This window comes from Rhodnius prolixus, unplaced genomic scaffold, assembly GCF_049639745.1.
Source record: "Rhodnius prolixus isolate KJV_2025 unplaced genomic scaffold, Rpr scaffold_4, whole genome shotgun sequence".
Classification (NCBI taxonomy): Eukaryota; Metazoa; Arthropoda; class Insecta; order Hemiptera; family Reduviidae; genus Rhodnius; species Rhodnius prolixus.
In genome coordinates, this window is record NW_027411614.1 from 51178755 (window position 1) to 51201064 (window position 22310).

General features: G+C 36.9%; 1 protein-coding gene across 2 annotated transcripts in view; it reads right to left on the reverse strand.

The window, feature by feature from the left end:
* The window catches only part of LOC141455771 (protein amalgam), a 553007-nt gene that overhangs the window by 198074 nt on the left and 332623 nt on the right, over nucleotides 1–22310 (reverse strand). For both annotated transcript variants that reach the window (XM_074131135.1, XM_074131133.1), the window contains exon 2: nucleotides 10447–10572. In XM_074131135.1, coding sequence (XP_073987236.1) covers nucleotides 10447–10572 — 126 coding nt within the window. The remainder of the gene's footprint in view (nucleotides 1–10446; nucleotides 10573–22310) is intronic.

A 22310-nucleotide genomic window follows, 5' to 3' on the forward strand; every position in this document is an offset into this window, starting at 1 on the left:
GCTAAAGAGATAAGAATTCAAATGAACTCGGCCAATATTTCAAGACAAAAGCAATCCTCCACATTAATCAGCAAAGAATTTAAAATAATTAACTCATTGAAGGAAAATCTGGTGTAAAACTTTAACTCCTGTCTGCTGTAGGGATTCGCCTTTATTTATTTTCCTGGATTAGGATCTGTACAAGAATACAACGACTTACTAGAAACCTCAAGATTTCTTCAGTAAAGTGGCGTTTACCCTGAACCGATGTCCCTTATATTTGGAATTTTGCACGCATGTTGGATTTCCAGTAGGATTACAGAGGTAAGTTCTTTAGAGGGATGCCTGATCCCTTTTTGGAACTTCCTTCGGAAGTATTCGCTCACTAGGCTTCTCTGCAAGGTTACACATCTGTATAATGTACGCTTTTATAATCTTGGTGATGACTTGAAAAAGTGTTTCTTAGTGATTCTAGATTTCGACTCTTTCAAAGGCGTTCATGCGTCCAGGAAACTAACGAACAAAGTTCAGAGTCGCCATGTCTAATTCGTGCGCCCCCCTGGTAAAAATTTAACACCGCCTTTACAACTCATGAGCATTATCTGCACTCCAAACGTACAGACAACTTAAATAAACATACTAGTCTTCACTACCTTTTTCGATATTTTTACAAACACTTTTCACTGTTAGTTAACAATCTTGTTGGAAATCACATACACTCCACTCCAGACTGATGAATGAAGCTCTGATCATGGATGTTATCTGACAAAAACGAGAGAAACATGGCGCTGCGTCGAATAAAACCAACAATACAATAAAACGCAATTAACACGGGCCTCGTGAACATCAGTACCTACAAGAAAAGTGTGAATGTGAATCCACATCATCGCTTGTTCGAACCCCAGAACCCCTTTAGCACAGCCAGCTAAATTAATTTACGACCCACCCTGAGGATCGCATTTAATGTGAACATGCGACTTCGCCGCACTTTCCCTCCCTCCTCTCCTTCATCCCAATATATTCTTACAGGCAGTTCATTTATGCAGAGAAATTGTGTACTCTATTTTATGTTGATTACACATTTGAATATTATCTGGGATTCCATATTTCTAATGCTGTATCCCCATTTAATTAAAACAGAAACAAAAATGGCGTGGAAATTCACACAATCTGATTTCTCTTGCAGATTTTTAGGTTCAAATGTTCTAATTCCCGCTTTTAAACACGTTTAATTCTTCCTAAAACAGTACAGCATGTAAAATCGTACGCCGAACTGGGATGACACTCAGAGGGGTGTCTACCAGGAATTTTCTCCCAGATCTACCGAAAAACCATTTTTTGTACAAAACATTATTGCGATAAAGTGTTACTCAATTATTAGTAATTGAGTAAACAGAGGGTCCTAAAAATAGCACCTAATTTTGAGAAAATGTTATTATTAGCACTTGTATAAGCAATTAGGCCAAAGAACAGATCAATCCCCCTTAACATCTTCATAATGGGAAGGCTTTTCAAGCCTAATACCCAACTTCCTGGAATTCTGTTAGTGGGTGGCGTCAAAATCTCTCTGTTCACTAAGAGGATAAATTTATTGATTGATAGCCCAATGCCTGAAAAAAATGAGGTAACCCTGGCCAGGGTTCTAAAATTAACCATAAACACCTCCCGTAGCAAAGATGGCGGGACATATTTTCGTAGCAGAGGCCTGTATTGTTTCCGCTCCTAAATAACCGACCTATTGCGCTAAAGCTCGCAGGTAAAACAGATCTCAAAAAAGTAAAAAAAAAAAAAAAAAAAAAAAAATTTATAAAGTAGCATTTTTGACCTTGTAGGTAAACTCAGATTACAAAAAAGGCCATTTATGGCTGAATAATACCCGGGCAGACCATTTTTATTTTCTTTAACAACAATACGAGCAACATGAAACCAAACAAATAGTTTGGTTTGTATTTCGTGTCGGCCAGACATTATCAAGTTAGGGTTCTGATGTAAAACAGCTGAGAGCTAATAGTGAAGCACGGGGTCAGCGTGTGGCATGTGCTTCCTCGCTTAGTGACCCACTTCTCTTCTAGCCCATCACCCACATGTACGTGGTGTTCAACGTTCTTGCGGTTACATTCATAACTGGCCCATAAAAATAATTGCAAGCATGCCTGTAGTTCTAACACCTAACACAATATCTGCCCGATCAATTACAAACTACTGCACAAATACAGAGGCCATCATATAAATGTCGTAATTTATCGGAAATTAACGAAAATACTGGTCGCAGGTAAAAAATAAAACAAACGAGGTAAATATAGCGTGCCATCGAACTGCACAGTTTGATCTAAACCTGAACTTGGTTTAATTTATCGTACACCCTCGGCTGGTTTCGGGCGAAAAAAGCTAGTACCTAGGAATTACACTTTATGCAGAGCTTTAAGTGCAAGTTTACACAGCTGAACTCTGAACACAAGTTACGAACCTTTCCCAACCTCGATATGCGCGCGTGTGCGTGTAAAGTAACATTTTCACCGGAAAACTAAAAATTGGATTTCTAACCTGGAGCTTTTCCTTAAACTCAGTTAAACCGATTTTTTCTTTCGCCTTTGCTATTTCGAACTTTTTTCTTTTCATGTTTAAGTAACCCTAAATAGGGCTTTACATTAATTTAGAAATTTCTGAATTTATTTTTATGCCAAAGACGAAATTTATGAGGTCTGGGAGGATGTGTGAATGGCTCAGGTTCCAATCTGGCTCGGCTCCGTCAAGGACAGACATTACTTTGCGATCAAATCTGGCTCCATCAGGTACCCGACAGTGACTTTCCGTTCCAGCCTGCACCTTCAGGGACCCCACAGTAACTTTCCGTTCCAATCTGGCTCCATCTGGGACCCACAGTAACTTTTCGTTCCAACCTGCACCATCAGGGACCCCACAGTAACTTTCCGTTCTAACCTGCACCATCAGGGAGCCGTCAGTAACTTTCCGTTCCAATCTGGCTCCATCAGGGACCCGACTGTAACTTTGTATTCCGAAAATTCTTCAACCCGATGTAGCTACTTTTACTTTTGAGCTACTGTTACCACCACTTTCGTAGTCGTTCTTTTTATATTGTAACTGATTTTTCATATCAGTTGCAGTGATTACACTCATAGATAAACAAGTTTATTTGAAACACTATCCCCTGAAAATTCAATTAAGGGCGGGCCCTCTGTGGGCTAAGAGTGAAAGATATTCAAATATTTAAGGAAATTTATGAATTAGAACCTTGAGTGTAAGTCGGATGATGGATAGCCCAAGAATCTATTTATTTTCTTCCGAAGAGATTAGGCGCTTTAATCTGACATGCGCTACTAAATTACTACTTAGTTACTATTGTTTATGATGACCTCTAAATTCTAAAAATTACCATTATTAATTTTAATGGTTTAATGTAGATGTTTAAAGTAGATCTGTGACTACTGCAATAATGTAGATCTGTTTAATGTAGATCTGTGATGCGATGCAATATTATTTCTATTTTGTAAGTTTTTATAAAACGTTTTTCTAACACAAACTTTAAATGAAATGGTAATTTTTTAGAGAGGGGCCTTATTAACATTCAGAAGGAACATACAGCTTAAATAAAGTCCATGTGGGGTAAATTTCTATTAAGGTGACAATTTACCTTTAGTTCTGGTTGGGGGGAGAGAAACACAGCCTCAATAGAAGCACTTCTAGCAAGTAATTTCAGCCATGTTTTACAAGAGGCGTTACTCAGTAATAACTCAAGTCTAAGTGGGCGAGTAGTTTGGGATTACCTGGGTGGGTTTGCTAGAATCCTCTCCGAGCTAGAGTGGTTTGTTAAAACAGTGAATTTGGATTTGCGGAGGAAAAAAAAAATGTTGAGAATATGCGCGCAAAGTGGCCAGCTGGTTTGGGTTAGACCGAATGTAGGGTACGGTGGGTTTGTTTGCACCCGTAGGTATGAGTTCTGTTGTTGGCCAACGAACACTTCACTGGAGAACATGCTAAACAATAACGTGGTTGTTTGTCACACGGGGATGACCCTTCGCCCGAATGGAGGTATTCCGCCAGTCCCCGGCCAGCAACAGGCGCTGTGTCGCAATACAAGATCCACTCTGCGTTACACATGTCTTTTTTTTTGTCGAGCAAGCATTAACGACAAACATTTACTGATTGTACAAAGCCCTTCTCTCCTACATGAGAGGGTTAGCTCCACTCTTCCGTGTTAGGAACGACAAATGCAATCAAATTAATATTTCCATTTGTTTAACTCTTTTATTTATTTTAAGTTTTTTGGTCCTTTTTGTTGCTGCAATGACGTTTGCTCCCAAAAGCCCTTTACTGTTTGCTTCACAGCCTACTTTATCACATTCGACGAGGAATGAGCGACCACAAACTCAAGGAACTTACAAGCGGAGAACATGGATTGTGCTGCAAATAAAACTAATCTGGTGACGTAAACTAGCGCCATTTTCTCTAACAGCAGTGTGCCCGTTACTAGTATCGACATCCAGTCACAATTCCAAACAAAGATGTTTTTCAGTCGATCTTATTTCCAGACTTAAAGAAGCCCAAAAGATGACAGTCCAAAAAACCAAGAGAAAAATCGTTAAAGTCATTCCTGTACTGCCGTTCTTCTAGAGGAGAAAATTAATTCAATTTGGGATTCTAGTTAGATCTTTAAGTTGTGTACATTTAGACATCTACTGGTGATAGAAGTGCAGAATGTAATGGACCGGCGGAACCTGTGGTAGACGCTAAGATAAAGTTTCTCGGAAAATGTTTCAAATAGAGACGATAGTGGTGCATTAGTGGCGAACAGGTGTGTCTACTAAAGTGCACCTCCCACTCACTTATCTCCAGTCACTTTCAAGCTGGAAAACTATTGTGAAGGTGAACCTTTATCTTTACCTCCCTTCAGTTCACTGCAGTAACAGGAGCTACTGTAATCGTGCAGGTTTTCAGTTTTGCTTTGAAATATCCGTTTCCCCTGAGTTCGAAAAAGTGGTTTTCAGCTCGCACTCAATGGATGTGGCTAAGATGCAGAAAACTGAAATTTGTTATTTCATTTAAGAACCTACGATAAGGTTTCGATCAGAATGGGTCAACCAAAATAACCAATTTACTAAATAATGTTTTCGGTTTTTCAAGATTTCCTTGATTAGAGCTTCAACTACACTATTGGTTGAAACGGTTAAAAGAAAAAGCTTTTTTGTGAAAAACTGGAAAAACGATTCAGTGAAGTAGTTGTATCGGTTGACCATTTTGACTAACCTTACCGTGGCAAATACCGTAGGTACCTGAGCTGAAAATCAAATTTGAATATACTGCGATTTGTCGTTTTTCAGTTACGGTGTGTATACACACACATGTTTTCGACTCCGGGAAACCTCAAAATAAAAAACCGATATTTCCGTTGAAAACTAAAAAACAGCTCGATCTCTTACCCAGAGATTGACACGATCAAGAAATCTGGTGAGAACTTTCACCTGCCGGCATCCTGGAAGAAGGAAAATTCGCATGTTAAGCAACCTTAGTGAATTTAGAATATAGAATTTAACGAGAATGAACAATTAAACACGTAGAGTGTGAAATTGCTAAGTAGTCGTCAAGTTGTATCTCATCTTCTTCGTGAGGTAATAACTAACTCGCAAGCCAGTCAAGATAAGTCGTTAAATGTAATTTGGCTTCCCCTCTTAACAAAACTTTCTAAACTTATTTCTGAAGCAACTCGTTTTCCATTAGAACTCGTAATTTGATATTCCACCTTAATTCCTCTAAAGGAATTCTATTACTCAAAGAAGGACTCAAAGAAGGGAGTTCAATCCATCTTGTCAAACGTGTATCCTTTGAAATGATTCCTTTTAACGATTCTGGAAGATGGTAAACATGCAATCACTTCTCCATTTGATTCAAAATGTTTTCCAGCCACATATTTCTTTAAATCTGGGATTCAGTGTGGTCCAGAAGACTTGAACTGAAGGTGATTGTCACTTCCACTCGTAGCACCCATGCAAAATTCCAAATTTGAACTTTCCGCCATTTTGTTTAGAGTTACTGAAACTGAAGTCAATACATTTAGAGGACAGCGGTGAATATGTGTGAACCCTGTAAACTTCCAAATTCAGGAATCATATGTCTGAATTGTCTAAAGTTTGATTGGTTTCCTGTAAGGCTTAAAAAATTCATGTGGATGTTTAGAAATGTGAGATTTGTCAGGAAGGAAAGAGAGCGCTCGCAGGATTGCCCGTGAGGTCGCTGTCGCCTAATGGCTTGTTCTCAATTATGGCAAAACATGATTGCGTTGGTTGCTGTGAGTTCAGTTCGCAGTCTTGCACAACCTCTCAACAACAAACATCTCTCGAGATTTGAATGAGCCAGCGAGCTGATTGTTAGTGGATGTGTCTACAGTCAGTCTTGTTGACTTATTCTGAAGAGCAAGGCAAACATGAACATGCCGACGTACCAACTTAGCTCTTACCTTTCCGACTGAGGCTTCTTCATTAATGATTAATTATTAATATGTTGTTTTCTTGTTACGTTATTTGCTACTTGTTCTTCGAGAAAGAAGAAGTTAAGTTTTTTTTTTAAGTTCTTCAGAAAATTGTTTTAAAAATTATATAATATTTATCAGTACGAAAGATTTAGCCTAATTTCCAGTCAAGTGCGGCTATTTCGAGTTTGCTGCAATTTCCTATTTAGTTGCCTCCGCGTAGAAAGCATTAGACAAGTTACTTTACTTTGAAACTTTAACTTTAATATAATTTCAGGGCAGCTTTAAGTCATTCTCCCTCAGTACATGAATATATTTAATCCTCTTTAACAAATACTTGCAGTCAAAAAGTTAAGTATAAGGGTAGATTAAACGGTAAAGAGTACACTAATCAGCAAATATCCAACTTTTCTTAAATACTTCATTGATATTATTTGATTAATTTTACTGCAATAAATTTTCATTGGTATTGTTTAGAATATATTAGTTGTCACAGACCCTTATGCTGGCCAATTACAAAATATTGGTTCAGTAAAGTGTAGCTCACGTTTAACTTAGATTAGTTGTAACAGGATGTATTACATTATTCACTCAGGTTTTTTAAAAAAATTCTACTGAAAAAATAGTTTTTACGACGTACCAACATACATTATCTGATTTAAGTGCAATTTTTCTTTTTTTTTGCAGCAATAGGAATTAAGCATTGTTCGGTTCAAGTCCATTCATCGATTAAATTGATTGTTACATCATTAAATGTAATATTTACCTAATTAATAATTAATCTAGTTTGTTATGTATTTTAATGTAGTTTTCTTCGATTACATTCTTAATTCTAGGTGTTCTCCCTACAATGTTATATAGATGTAATACAATACAAAAAATAACAGTAACTTCCTTTTAAGAAAAGTAATGAAAATTAAATTGCGTTTTCAGTACTTCTCCCTAGGAGTGCAAAGAGAAATCAAACAGCGAATACAGTATTAATTTCCCTGTCACTTTTCTTCTGCCAAATTTTATTAAAATATGGCGAAGATTTTCAGGGTTATTAATATTAAGTGGGGCGAACCTCTCTCGAAAAGATCGATACCTCTAAAATTTAAATATACAGAAAATTTGGAAACAAATGACCATTCGTGAAATTCTGTTCACGCGTCGATAAATGTTAACGGTTGCCCTACTTCTCGTTAGTAGGTGTAGTAAATGTAACGTTTGGGAACCCTAACTCCATTATCCTGCCAAATTATATCAAAATCGGGATAAAATTTACAGAGTGATTAATAATAATAATAGTTTTATGAGGGTCCATACATAACTGCTCTAATTCCTCTTTCATAAGAAGTACAGCATCGAGACCCATAAAAGGCGCATCTACATGAAATTCCGAATCGAATGAAACCTCATTCATACAAATTGGTAAACGCGTTTAGGCGCTACGTTGTTTACAAATAAGGTAACAAGAACAAGACAAATTTTTAAAAATGCCGTTTTTGCACATTTTTGGCATTTTTTTCTCAAAATTTGTAGTAGTTAAAAAAAAAAAATAAATAAATAAATACTGTTATGAGCAAGGATATTCCTTTATATTTTTAAAGAAAATTTGGAAATTTTATATGATATAAAGACAGTCTTGTCAAAACAAATTTTAAATTTCAAGCAAATTGAATTGTATAAACTACGATGTGAGAGAGTAACTTTTGTTATCACATCCAGTAATGCTCTACTTCCGCGCAATGAGAGCGACCGAGACTGTAAATAAGGTTATTCCGCTGGACTATTTCCTGGAGACTTCTGTCTGCATACTTTAATAAAACCAATTCGCTGAAGAGCAAACTTGACGTTCCAGGTTGGAGCTGTCAATCCAGAATTTTATTTCCATACAACGAAGTACAGCTGTCAACCTGGTGCTTCATTGGTAAGCGAATATTTAGGAGGGGTCTCACCTATACAGAGTTTCTAAGCTGCAGACTATTTAAGAATGTTCGCGCAACACTCCGTAATAAGTATAAAAAGTAGCGTGTGTGGTTAGATAAAAGGGCAAAAAGGTGCTAAAATCAGCAAATGTTTATTATTTCAGCAAAGAGAAACTTTTCCTGCCGTTTTCCTGAACTGATTTCCCTCAATACCGGGGATTTCTGAGTACCTTACTCATCTGCATCTGAACAAATGTTTTCATGAATCTCTACAGACAGCAATAAATACAAATCTGAAACCATTTAAATAATTCTACAGCATTACGTGTTCATTAGTAAGAAAAAAGAAAGAAAATTAATCGCCTATTTTATGAGGCGTGGCTTAACATCCAACTACCAATTAGATGTGTGTACGGAGGTGGAAGCATTCGCTTGATTGTTGATAGATAAAAAGTAGCAACACGTGGGATTTGAACTGGGATCTCTGTCCTAAAATCCATGCTTTGTAACGCCGTAAATCTGCTCCCGATCGTAAAATATTCTCTTTCTAGTTGTAAAAGGAAGTAATGTACTCGCGCAATTTAAATAATATTTCCACTAGAAACAATCCATGGATCGTTGCGTTCGGCTGGAAGTTATTAAACAGACACTTTTATCCCGTCTCCGCCAGCTCTGCTAGGAGTCGTCAAACTTGGTTAGAATTAAGTTGGCACTTAGCTGGGTGATGTTTAGCAGGGCTAAATTACTTTGGAAAGTCGGCAGGTGATTGCCAAGTATAATAGTGTCTTCGTCTTATCTGAAAGGTATCCTAAAGTCGCTCAAACAAACTTATTAGCCTTCTGCATTCAGCTGGCTATATTTAGAGGCTCTGGAGTCAAGTTTACAGTTCTCTGTCTAATAATTGATCAGAGAGTAAGCTGACGGTGACGTATAAAACTTCTCGTACCGTCAAATGTTAAATAAATCAGACAAAAAGTAAATTCAACAAGGGAAATCTGAAGCAACAATTAGAAGATTTCCAGCATAACAACTCTTCAATATTTAAATTTTTTGCTCCAACTTTTTAGAAAGTATTACTCACATGCAACTCTCCACAAGGGCAGTTGTGTAAGGATCGATCGTCAAAAAGTGCACAAAAAAGCGTAACGTTGAAAATCATCCAACTTTGACAATTTTTTTCTCTTTTTCTACAAAAGATAAAATTCCCAAATTTTCTTTATTATTATAAAGATATTTAGGGCCAATCCTCCTTTATAACTGTAATCGTGAAAAAAGTTACTGAAAATGAGCAAAAACGGCATTTTCAGAAAATCTTCTTCTTGTTCTTCTTGCAGTTGTTACTTTTTTTTATAAACAAACAACTGAGCGCCTAGACTCGCGAACCGATTTTGATGAATGAGGTGTCATTCGATTCGGAATTTTATGCAGATGGGCATTTGGAGAGTCTTGATGCTGTGAATATCTAGCTCTATAACTGGTATAAATTGCAATGTTTTAGTGCTAGTAGTTATTGAGATATAGAAGGTTATAGTTTAACGGTGTTTAAACTATTTTAAATTTCAATCCCTCATATCTCTCTTCTTATTGTTCAGAATTTAATGAATTCAATACTGATTTGTACAGAAACATAGCTCTATAACTGATAAAAATTATCAGTTATAGAGCTATGTTTAAATTTATTGGCTTCTGAAACTTTAACCATCGACAAATTGTTTAAAGTTATTTATTTAACAATAATAATTTTACTTTTAATGTACGACAATGTCAAACTATTTCCTGTAAGTGGTCTATTAGAGAAACAGTTGATGCTGGTTTATTCTCTCTGTGACCCGTATATGCTCTTGGTGTTCATAAAAGAATCATTAAATGATAATAATAATAATTGTCTTTATTAATTAATATTTACATTTATCTTCATAAATAACATAAAATTAAAAACTTACAATATAAAATAAATAAATACTTAGAATGCTTTTTCTATTTTTAACTAAAGACTTAACTCTTGGTCTCTTGGACCGTCAGAGTGAAAATGATAATAATATCATAATTAATTTTTAAATTTGGGGCACTTACCGACATTGTTGACCTCGCAGGGCAGAACCACGGTGTCGCTGGTGGTCACCATGAACTTTTTCCCTTTTGTGGCGAACGTTGGTTTCTCAACTGTCATCGGTTCTAATGTTAAACTAGCCAACGCTCCTGTAATCAAAATCAAGCCAATTCAATTTTAGGCATTAAAAAAAAAAAGCAAACAAGTAACCATACCCAGATGGAAATAACTTGGGATCTGGCATGACTTCAAATCTCTTTCAGAATCAAACCAAGATAAACTTTATCTGAAAAATTGGTCACATACGTACATCGATAAAAGAGTTTCCATGCGCTTTTATTGGTTGGTCATTAGAGTATAATAATAGGTGTTGCAGAAAGTTGCGAGAGTGATCCAATTCGAAAACTGCAGCATTGTGAGACAGAGATGCTCTTTATTTAGAGCGAGAGAGAGCGAAATTAAAATAGTAAAAGAATATTAAGTAGTAAGATGAGTGCAGAGATAATGTAATTGATAATTTAGTAGATTGCCTCACATCTTACAAATTTAGTGGCGCCATTTTGAGAAGAGATCTCTAAGACGTCATAACTGGATCCAGTCTTCAGTCTTCACTGATCTGATGCAGATCCCCTCTCCAGCAGCCACTGTCAATGTAGAACAGTATAATAAATCTTAATTCACACTGGGCATTGTTAAAGTTATTTAGTGGAGTTGATTAGAGTGGCAAGAGCGGCCGCATCGCTACCAAGCAAGAAGATGATAAATCGCCCTTGTTCTTTGGTTTGTAGAGTTAGAGGCAGAAGGCGAGAGTCTGCAGTGGCGTAGCGGGTGCTCATTACGGGGAATTATTCAAAGTCATCTATTAGATTAGAGAGAGCGTCCCGATTTAAAACTCTAGAATTTCTCTTCAGAGTTCTGAGAGATATCACAAAGGACCAACAACAGCCGAGGACAAAGTACACAGAGAGGATTAGAGTTAAAAGAAGACGCTGGGGTAGTAGAACACACTTCGATAACAAAGCAGAACAGTTGAGTCCTGATTGGCAGTCAAAGAATGATCAGAGAGAAGCTGTAAATAAGAAGAACAAAATAGAATCTGATGATGTTTGGAAGAAGATAAATCGAGAGACTAAATCAAAATAAAAAAGCAAGTATTTCTAGTCAAATAAATGGGATAACGAAGGCGAAATTACATTAAAGCTTTAGTTAATCAGCCTTGTTTAGTAGATCGTTTGTCATGGGGTTCCCCGACTTCATCAACAGAACGTCTTGCACAATTCTCTTCAATTTTTATTTTATTCTCGGTTCGCGCCTTCATTCTTTTTATAAATATTCTCAATGTAATAAGCAACAGATATTTCATTATCGCTCGCTATTAGGCTATATTAGAAAGATCTTATTTTTTAATTAGTCTTAATTTTAAGGACGTCAAAATCTAAGAAACAATGTGCGCCCGAAACCTTTTTAATGCCCTTCCGGCCCCCGGTCAGTGTTCTTCAGATTATAACAACTCTGTGAAGATTATGGCTCCAAATAATTGGTTTGTGTGTGAAGAACGTATCAACTACAATTATCTAAATGCAATGGATAGATTGTTAATTTATTTGACTTTTAAAACACAATATATTACGGCCAGTTTGACTGAAACAAAGATTACTTACATTGTAATTTCAGATTGAATTCCAATAAAATAGCTCAAACATTTTTAATTTATTATACTTTATTTATTTTCACAACTACAGTATAATTCTGCAACAAGTGAAGCAGATACAACATGATAATAGAATAAATACATGAATACATGAGGGGAGAATTCACTCATTGGTGAAAAGATCGCGTGGCCACCTGCGCTTCAACCGCCTGGGAGTATTTTCTGGTAGAGTAGTAAGTTGGGTTACTAGTGGATTAGGATGTGAGGTGATTGATGTGTGGAATTTATTATAACGGGATCTTATAGCTTCTGAAATATAGCTCAAACTAAAAACTGAAATAATCTAGAATAAAAATATTGCTTGGTTATTACATTCAGCATGAAGTAATCAGTAAGACTATTTCTGCTGGTAGGTGAAAGACCACCGGTCTAAGATACAAGAAATACATCAAATCACAGATACTATCCAGCTCTGCGGTCTAATAGTTTCACTAATAGTTTCGGCTTCTATTTTTAGAATATTAGATATTTCAATCCCAGGATATGTAAATTGAAAGTAAGAGTCATTAAATGGTCGTTTTGATGAAATTATTCCTTATTTTTGGATTAAGACTTTCCAAGAAATTCCATTAATGGGACTGGAATCTCACTTTTATGAACTTTTAATTTCTTTTTTTTTTATCCACTTCAAAGTTCTTGAAGTTCTTTTAGGTTCTGTGGTGGTTAAAGCGTTCTAGTGGACAAGTAATTCGTGCAGCTCTTTCTTCCACATCGTCTGGAGACGTTTCTATTATTGTAGCGGTCGGAATGAAGATTGTGGACGTGACCATCTCAATAAGCGTTCTGAGTGTGTCGCATGGTTTGACAGACGTACAATGGTGACCCCGCGAACTAGCCTCCTATGTGCTTGTGTGCCCCACAAGTGCCTCAACACATTCTAGACAACCGTGCACCAATCTCCCACAATTCTATTGTGTCACTTCTTCCAGCTACACCCATTCTTGCTCGAAGTGGCATCTCAGTTCGGCTACAGCTCTATTCTTCATTTGACTTCTACAGCACCTTTCTTCCCTCCCTCTCATATTGCTTCATTTTTTGATCTCTTTCTTTCCATTCGACACATTCTATTCCTCATTCCTCTCTTTTCCTTCTTCTGCTTCTTCTTCAAAATAAAGAAGGCCAGCATTCTGAAAATTTTCAGATTTTTATCTGAGTTCTTAAGCCACCGAAGTAGAAGATTACGAGTTTAGGTTAGATTTTATTAAATTGAAAAATTAAATTTAAGGGCTTACTACTCCAACGCTAAGTTAAGATAACTTCAAAAGCTAAATTTAGGATAATAACAATAATATCAGGGTTAAGAGGACGTCACGCTCTCTTCGACATTTTATTTTTACTTAACTTTGAAGTCGATTGTTATTTGATACATACTTGAATTCTTTTAAGAAAATTTAATCGCTTGAACCGCGTCAAAAAAATAAGTGAATATTCACAAAATACTTTATTATTATTATTTAAAATCATACATTTGCTCAAGCTTTCTTTTTTGTAAATAAAAAAGTTTGGTCCAAACTTATTTCAAATTAAATAATTCGATAAATGTTAGCGACTTCATATTTTTATTAAAAAATGTAAAAGCTACAATGAGTAGGTTGACATGAAAATAGCATATTTAAACAATAGTAATACATTAGGTGCGAAATATTTAATAAGCGATATTGCGGAGAAGTGGAAACAGTTTATCAGAGAGAAAACGATGGAGTTGTAAAAGGGGAAATAGAGGTACTATATTTCCTTGGTATATTCTTAGCTGAGGAGGGAAGAGTACATGGAGCGTTCTGGCATAGAAGGAGCAAGTCTGGCCAGCAGGACTCAGAGACAGAGGGAATTCGTTCGGTATAGAGTAGAGCCACTTCTGCACGGCTTCATCATTCGGGCAAATTTGAAGGGAAATACCCAACTGTTTTTCTTTTCTCTTTTGTTCGCTGGGAAAGTGTTTATCCATCTAATCTTGAGCGCAGTAATGCAAACGACCCTAAGCGACAGTCACTGCCTTTAGAATACCCTTTGTTTTCTACACATACTTACCTACAGAAGGTGAGGGAGCCCTTGTTATCGCCTATGGTCACTCTCAGCGCTTTCCACGTGATCCTGTAAGAAAACTGCCCGCAACGTATTATAAAAATAAAATTACCTTTATTTCAGTTTTTCTTTGCTGATTTTCCTGTCCTAGGTTTTGTTCCTTCTATTCTTTCCATTCGTTTTCATTTTGATGTTTCTAAATATAATATGAGAACCACATACGTATTATCATACTCGTGTTATCGCAATGGTGCTCTGGAATTTTTTGCTTAGTTTTCACCATTTGACGGCTCCCTACTCTTTCTAGGTAGCCTCGGCAGCTTGTCGGATGTCAGAAAGTGATATATTACCTAGGAAGAGTTTAAGAGGGATTACTTTTGTACCAGGAGCCGTGATCCTATACTGCAGTCTCTCGTTCTTCACAGAGAATTTCCAGAAAGTCCAGGTAGTAACCAAGGTTGAAGGGCTTGTAACGGAAATACCAAAAATCGGCCCGATTGCAATAGAGTGAGACTAGCTTAAAACCGAATAATAAAAATGATTTCTGTTCATTTGGTTTGGCTGTCTGTGTTTAGGAACCGCAGATTTTATTGTAAAAAATATAATCCTTGGGCCAAATTGGAGTTAAAATTAGAAATAAGCTAAGTTAAAATGAATCCTGTTTTAATAGTACTCTGTTCGGATAGAGCTGAGGGTATTTAAACCCTTGGAGAAAGGGCAAGAAACCAGCAGCTGTTTATTAGAAAAGACAAATCGAGGGAAAAAATCATTTGTGGGTGTCCTGGAGTAGCGAATGTCCTCCCTTACTGCCCTCTAACTAAACCTATTCAGTTTTAATTAAAGAGGTTTCACTGGGTAAGCGAGCGAGAAGTTCCGGAGGTTTTCCATGCTGAATAAAATCCTCTTTTGTGTTAACTGGGCGAAAATTACACTGGGACTTTAGTGAACAGACCTTAAAAAAAGTGGCTGGGAATAAAGGGGGTGGCAAGTCGTTACAGGAAGGAGCAGCTGGGACCAGTTCAGCTCCAGACCATACAATATTGAGTTAAGCCGTTCCAGCAGCTTCCCTAAACCTTCTCCAGCTATTTCTTTTTACATCCCTCCTACTTTCAATGAATAATACAATTAAAATTGTTTAGGATTGTAAGCAGTGTTTGCAGCAGGAAAGCTTAAGTTCTTAAAGGAAGGTAAAATACTAAAGCAAGTGATCGGTTCGGATCTGGTAGCTACATGAGCCATCGCCAACTAGCCGGGTAGCTGTTCACTGTGGGCCGCTAATTAAAAAAAAAAAATCCCAAGACAAATAGAAGCTGTGCGAAGAATTACGAACAGAAGATCTTCTATTTCCAGTTTGGAGAGTAAATACAGGAGCCCTAAGCAAGATTTGGTGCCATTCTGCACATTAATATTTAATGTGTATGATGCCACAGTAGCCAAGCGGTTAGAGGCGAGACCTGTAAAGCTAATATGTATTGTTGTTACTGGGTTCGATTCCCGGTCTTAGGGCTTGTATTTTATTTAATGGTTAATAAAAGAAATTTACAGTAAAGTTTGTTTGCTGGTCGCCTCCGTCCACGACACCTAATTGATAGTTGGACGTAACTTATACATCCTTTTACCTTTCTAATTTATAAATCTTTATACCTTTTTTAAAACTAATAATTTTAGGAACGCATTTAATTCTTACTAACATTGTTAGTAAACGCGAGCATTTTCAAAAAATGCCACATTGAAAGGAAACCTACCTGCCTGTGTCCCAGTACTGCCTAAAAAACCTTTCTCTGGGAAAAATGATATTTATTTATTTATTTTTGATTTAGAAATTTACAATCCTGTTTAAACACTAGTAATCTGTTGGACTTGTGTTGCAGGAGGATAAAAACTTCCTACTGCTATCATTCTTGACGTGATACTCCTTTTGCTGGTCAAAGAAGATCTCAAGGCCACTGGCGCTTTAGTCAGCTTGGAGGATTGTGAATGATGGCAAGAAAGGATTAGAACAATGAGAGTATGGTTCTTCCGATATTTTTCCTTGGCTAGCTGCTTTACGAAAGGAATGTCCATGTAAGTGGGCAACAATTATTTGCCATAGTACTTTAGATTTAAATGTCTGCGTTGTATGGCTACATAGGTTTGACTATAGAGTTGTATATTTAACTTTCAGTTCCGTCGGTAGTTTAGACCCAACCTCATTTGGTGATAGAGTAAAACTGAACATTACTATGAAATGGCACTTCATAGTAACGCTTGCATATTTGCTTGCATCTCCACTAAAAGGTACAGATATACACATGTGCAATCAGGGATTGTGGGAGCAGTGTTCTAGCCATTTACAAAGACTGTAAACGCGGATTCACTTTTCGCATAGTCCCATGAAAAACGTAAAATGGAAAATTCCTTTATTGCGAATAAGGGAAACGAAACATTTTCCTGGAAGAACGTAGATATGGTTCTAAAATTAAAACTTGTTCCCTGCTTTGGTTGGTTTTGCAGCATGAGGTTTGCATTGTCACCTTATTTGGAGCGTGGTAAAAACTAGTATCCCGATTGGTATGCAAAATTTTTCATTTTAAATTCACATTTTAGATGTTATGTTGTTATCACAACTTTAATGAAGGGTATATACTTCAAATTGATAAGGTATTGATAATTTAATCATCTATCTATAATAGACACGCAATAGATAATCCAACTATTAATAATTATTTTATCAATGGCATGATGTTGACGTACCCTTAAATAATGTATAACAACCTTTCTAAACGCTACATAGCATGTCTTACAATTTAGTTTTTGTAATTTGTATTTTTTATAACAACTATTCAAACCGGCACTGCCTTAACAATTTATCTTAAATTATGCACATTAGTTAATACTTTTTTTTGAATTTTTAAATGTTGAAGATCGCTAAGTTCAATAGTTCATCCATTTTTGCTATAATGAGAAGTGGTTCTGTATCAAAGTATTAAGTGCTGAGCGATTGGCAAGTTTGTAGCTTATTACAGGTGAGCCTTTGAGTTTCAAGATCACAGTGAAGAAGTAGATAAGAATGACTCGAAATATAATCCATTGGAAGTAGCCTTCACTTCAATTCACGGAGCACAATCGAAAAAGAATTAAGTATTTAACAAAGACATAGAAAATATTGCGCTTATTGTAAATAATATTTATACAAATCTAGTAAATTAAGGGGGCAGTTGATTAAACATCCGCTGGAGAAATGAATATAACATTTCATCAATTGTTTAACAACCGCGAGAGTAGATCGTCAGGTCAGCGAATTGTTGCTAGCGCCTACGTATAGTAGATTCGTATTACTCCTGTCGTAACAAACTGCAATATTCCGCTAGTTTGACAAACTACAGTATACTGCTAATTCGGCAAATCACAGTATACAAAAAGTTCGGCCAACTACTCTTTGTTTGTTCATGTTTATGCAAGGGTGTGCTCAATTTTGCCCAAAATTGATGTGCGCTTCCTGCGCTAGATGTCTTTACCCTCTCTCTCTCTCTCAGCAGTCTTCCTTCCGTTTTGAAGTAAAAACAATCTGGCCATACCTTACCCCACCATTCCTCAGAAAAAATGGTTCCTAGTTTTCCATTTCCTTCCTTAAGAAAAGTAGAGAAGTGAAAGAAAATTATAAAAGAATTAAGTCTCCTGCAGGATGGAGTAGTCTGCCGGGAGTACTGAGGTTCAGCACCGGCTTTCCTGGAATAATTCAAAACGACCCACTAGTTTGCCCCTCCACTTGCTTTACTGTACTCCGTCCTCCCTTCGAGCAAAAAGAACTAATACTCTGCTTAATCTAGTGTCTCCTAATTTCTACATCTGGGGAAGAGAACCATCCGCTAATTTATAACCATAATTTCCCGCCTTAAAACATCAACCTCACAGAGGCGCGCGCGCGGTTCTTTATATTAGCGCGGGAGCCAGGGCACGCGGCACCCTTCCAAATTGTCTTCCTCATTAGCCAGAGATCCTGTTTTACATTTCTTTTATTACCAAGAATCCAATTTTCTCTTCCAGATCGCTTTTCCTGTTTTCATTGTGTACGTCTTTCCCTGTTGTGTTTGTGTATTTTATGTTTATGCCGAATAATAACTACCAATTAGGGGTTTTTTCATTGTTGATTAGGTCGTAGTTAAATTCTTAAATGGCATTGTTTGTTCTTACTTTATTTTTTTTTAAAAAACGGTTGCAACCCAGACTTGGTCCTCGGCCTGCAGAATTTCATGCTGAAACAGTTGCACATTAACTCCACTAAGTTGAACTCTAGAAAAAATAAAAAGAATTAAGTATTTTCTTTTTTCCACTACATTATGTTAATTTTCTCCAAAACTTTTTCTTAATTTGATTAATGATGAGCTTTTTTTCAACACCGCAAGTGGTGTTCTGCTTCTGAGTTAAAGCCAAGATACATTTTAAATTATACTTCCTTCAACCAATCGTAACACTAAAATCCACTTCCGGAATTAGTAAGGCACCAGAATCAATATGACATAGGCACCAGAACATAGCTCAGCACACAGATAGGGGGGGGTAGAGATCGATTCATCAATGAGTGAGCGGAAAAGACACCCATACAAACTCTTGACGACCTTTACTCGCCAGGGAATCGCAAATGCCCTATGATCTTTCAACGTCCAGGAGATTAGTGCCAGCAAAAGAATATTAAAGACTTGTGACAAATCGGTGATAGATACAAATAAGTACTCAGGTTTGATGAACTAAGCTTGCAGAACATGAATGCACAAGTGATGCACAATAACTAGGTTGTCTCATTCAGCCAGGATCTATAAGAGTATCAGCAGAATGCAATTCTTTCCCCTTACAAGGATGCGTACTTCCCAATGGTTTGAAATGCAGTAGTACAATTCAGTTAGAAATGCAGTTAGGTATTCCGTTGCAGATAAAAGGTGCAACATGAAAAGGCTAGCTATGATGGAAAGGCTGGTACACTTAATAATATTTAACGCTTTTTAAACCCTTTACTTTAGGAAGTTGAACCATAATGCTATTTACCTGGCCATCATGTTTGGCTTTCACCTTGTTTAATAATTGGAAAAATATAAGAAAATTCTGATTCCATCGGAGCCTCGCAGCAGCATTAACGGTAGTGGCGTCAAGCTCTCTTTCTGGGACATCTTCAACAATGTGAGGTACAAGCAGCATTCCTATCTCAGACCTGTAGGGTTCCCAATCAGTCTAGGAAGGTCGCCAATCGACCTGAATTTTTTATACTTATTGCCTTCATAAGAAATGTTTATTTCGCGAAAACTCCTCGTTCCATGCCTACTGGGTATACTTTACACAAGTGTTTAGGTTTTGTCCCAAATGGTACACAAATTTTCTTTTAACTTTCCTATTTTATCTTTTTAACTATTATATCTCTTTGAAACTCTTCTACCGATTGAGACCATGTTTATGACTTTGTATTCAAAATTACGAGCTGTGCCCTTTTTGTACAATTTTTCAAGTCAACAAACTTTTTAGTTTAATTTCGAACTTCTAAGAACATTGAATAAAGTAAGTAGCAGTAAATATTGTATTTTGGTGTTCATTCAGGACTTCCTACTTTGTTTTTTACACTATGAATTCATCCAATGAATTTGGAACAAGATCCAATTAAGTGTGTACCATATTCCTCTCCCAAAAAAAGCTGAAATAATAATCGCAATCCACCGTAATTACACATTTCAGTAATTACTTGTACACTTGGTGCAAAATGGTTGAAGATAATTTAAATTTTTGCTAATTTTGTCCAATGTTTCACCATATATTTGTTAATTTTTTTTGCTCGGAGACTCGGGTGCAAAGAGAGGGGGAGAGGCGGAAAACCGTACAGAGTGGAAATATGGAATGCGATCATATGTGAAGCGCTCGAATATGTAGAACATGTGTTAATGAGATTAACCAACTGCAAAAGATCTGTTGGATGTGTGAAGGTTAATTTAATAAAGCTATGGAGAGAAAGTGAAGTTTGGCATTTAATGAATCCATTAGTAGCCATTGGCGTCGCCAGCAATATTTTGTTATAATTTGGGGATTTTGTTTTTAATAATAAAATATTAAAGATTAAATAATGATGAGGCCCGTCTGCCGGCAGGGGCTGCACCCACAAAAACTCCTGTGTGAAGTGTAGTTCCCTAAAACTTGCGGTGATCAATGAGGAAGCATGGACTGGTGGTGGCCGGTCTGATCTAGGAACTTCTCACAGTTCGTCTTCATCTCAACTGGCTGCTGGCAGTGAAATTGACGATGATAAGGTTCAACATTGTGACTATTTTTGTAAAAGAATTCGTGCATTATTTTAAAGAAACATTCAGTTTAGGTAACTGATTCTAAATAAAGGAGTATTAAACTGCGCTGAACTTTAAAAAAGTGAATTATGTATATTGAAAATTGAAACATATGCAGAAATGAATGTTGCAGATAAAGGTGCACTGTTTTAAATATATTTGCATTTTGAGGTGCTGGGTGGTATGAGATATGGACACATTAAGGTGAAAGGGCCAGTACCAGAGCGCGCACAATGGCGCACCCCATGGTCTAATGTGATGGATAGCGCACACTGACAGAATGTATACCTAATTTGGCAATACATTAACACCGCTCTGTGAGGCCCCCTTTACTTACGTCATCTATATTGTCGTGACGTACTCATACATGTATACACACTGAACCTCGTTCACTTGATACTATTGTATGCAATATTCGGTCATTCAGTCTTACTGATACTTCACAGATGTCCTCGATCTTATTTCCCTAAATGTCAAGGAAGCAATCCAAGTGTGAACCCTATTTAAAATCAACATTCCCCGAGAATAATTTCAAACCAAAATAATGGGTACCGCACTGAAATCAATATTCTTGGTGGGGGAGGGGGAGGACCAAAGGCACCAACCAACCAGAAAAGAGCATATTTAGGTCACGATAAAAGGAAACCCTTTAGAGCAACATTTCTTGCGCGATGCCCTACCAATGTCTTTCTAAAATACTTATGCTCCCCCCCCTAACATATATTTTTTAAAACAACGAGACTTTTGCAACAATTTAACCTACCCCCTTATTTGAGATTAACACCAAAGGTGAATGCTGAACGTAACTGCTAAACTTGGATCCCAGCACTAAGCATTTCGCGCCGTTCACAAGAAATAGCGCGTGTCGGCCCAGCATAACCAGTAATTCAATCTGGCAACTAACGGTGAAATTACGGCTACGAAAGTGACGGACAGAAGTTACTTATACTGGAGGTTTACCCAGCTCTAGTAGCGACTGAAAGCCGCCGTACGATGAACTTGAAACTCTGGACAAGACCATTTTCCGATCCTCGTTGGGAAACACTGCTCTAGAGATTCAAGAAACGTGGAAGAAGCCGCTCTAACGTGACACCGGAAGGCCACTTTCTCAGCTGATTTTTGTTTCTGAAAACTGAAAACATGGCATCCACATATAAAAATATCTTTTAATTCATTCTCCCAGAAATTCCTTTAATGTTTGCAATTTCAGTGTGGGTACAGCCTAATCACATGCGCAATGACGATATAAACTAAACTGCAAACCAAATTCAGTTGGCCGGAAGTTCCACTTGACCGAAGTTTACCGCGATTTTTTTCGCAAATGGTACAAAAAGTTTCTTTTACCTTTCCTTTTAACACTTGTACGAGCTATTATCTCTCTTTGAAACGTTTTTCCAGTGCCATTACGGTTCATTGCACTGAAGTGTTACCCATAAAAGGAAACCCATCAGCTACACCCCACCTGCAAATCTTAATCGAATTTCCTAGGAAAAATGATAGGAACAAAAGTTTTAGATCTGAATGAGTAGAATCCGTTTCAAAGATAAAACAATAAATTAATTAATTAAAAGAAAGTGAAAAAATGGCAGCCCTCCTGAGAGCCTGATGAGGGACTCTGTGCGACAAAAGGGTTTCTGAATGAAAATAAAGCGGATTTTCTTCAAATTTTCATTTTTGAATTAGTGTTCATGCATTCTCTCCCCTTCATAGCCACTCCTCCCGGCATTTTCAGTAATAACCATTATTTATTTAATATCTATTCTGTTTGTTGACCTGTCACCCTTTGGTTCTAGCTGTTAGTGGGGGTGCATTGCTTGGAAACTCCAATGTCACTGTGCACGCGAGCTCCTGGATA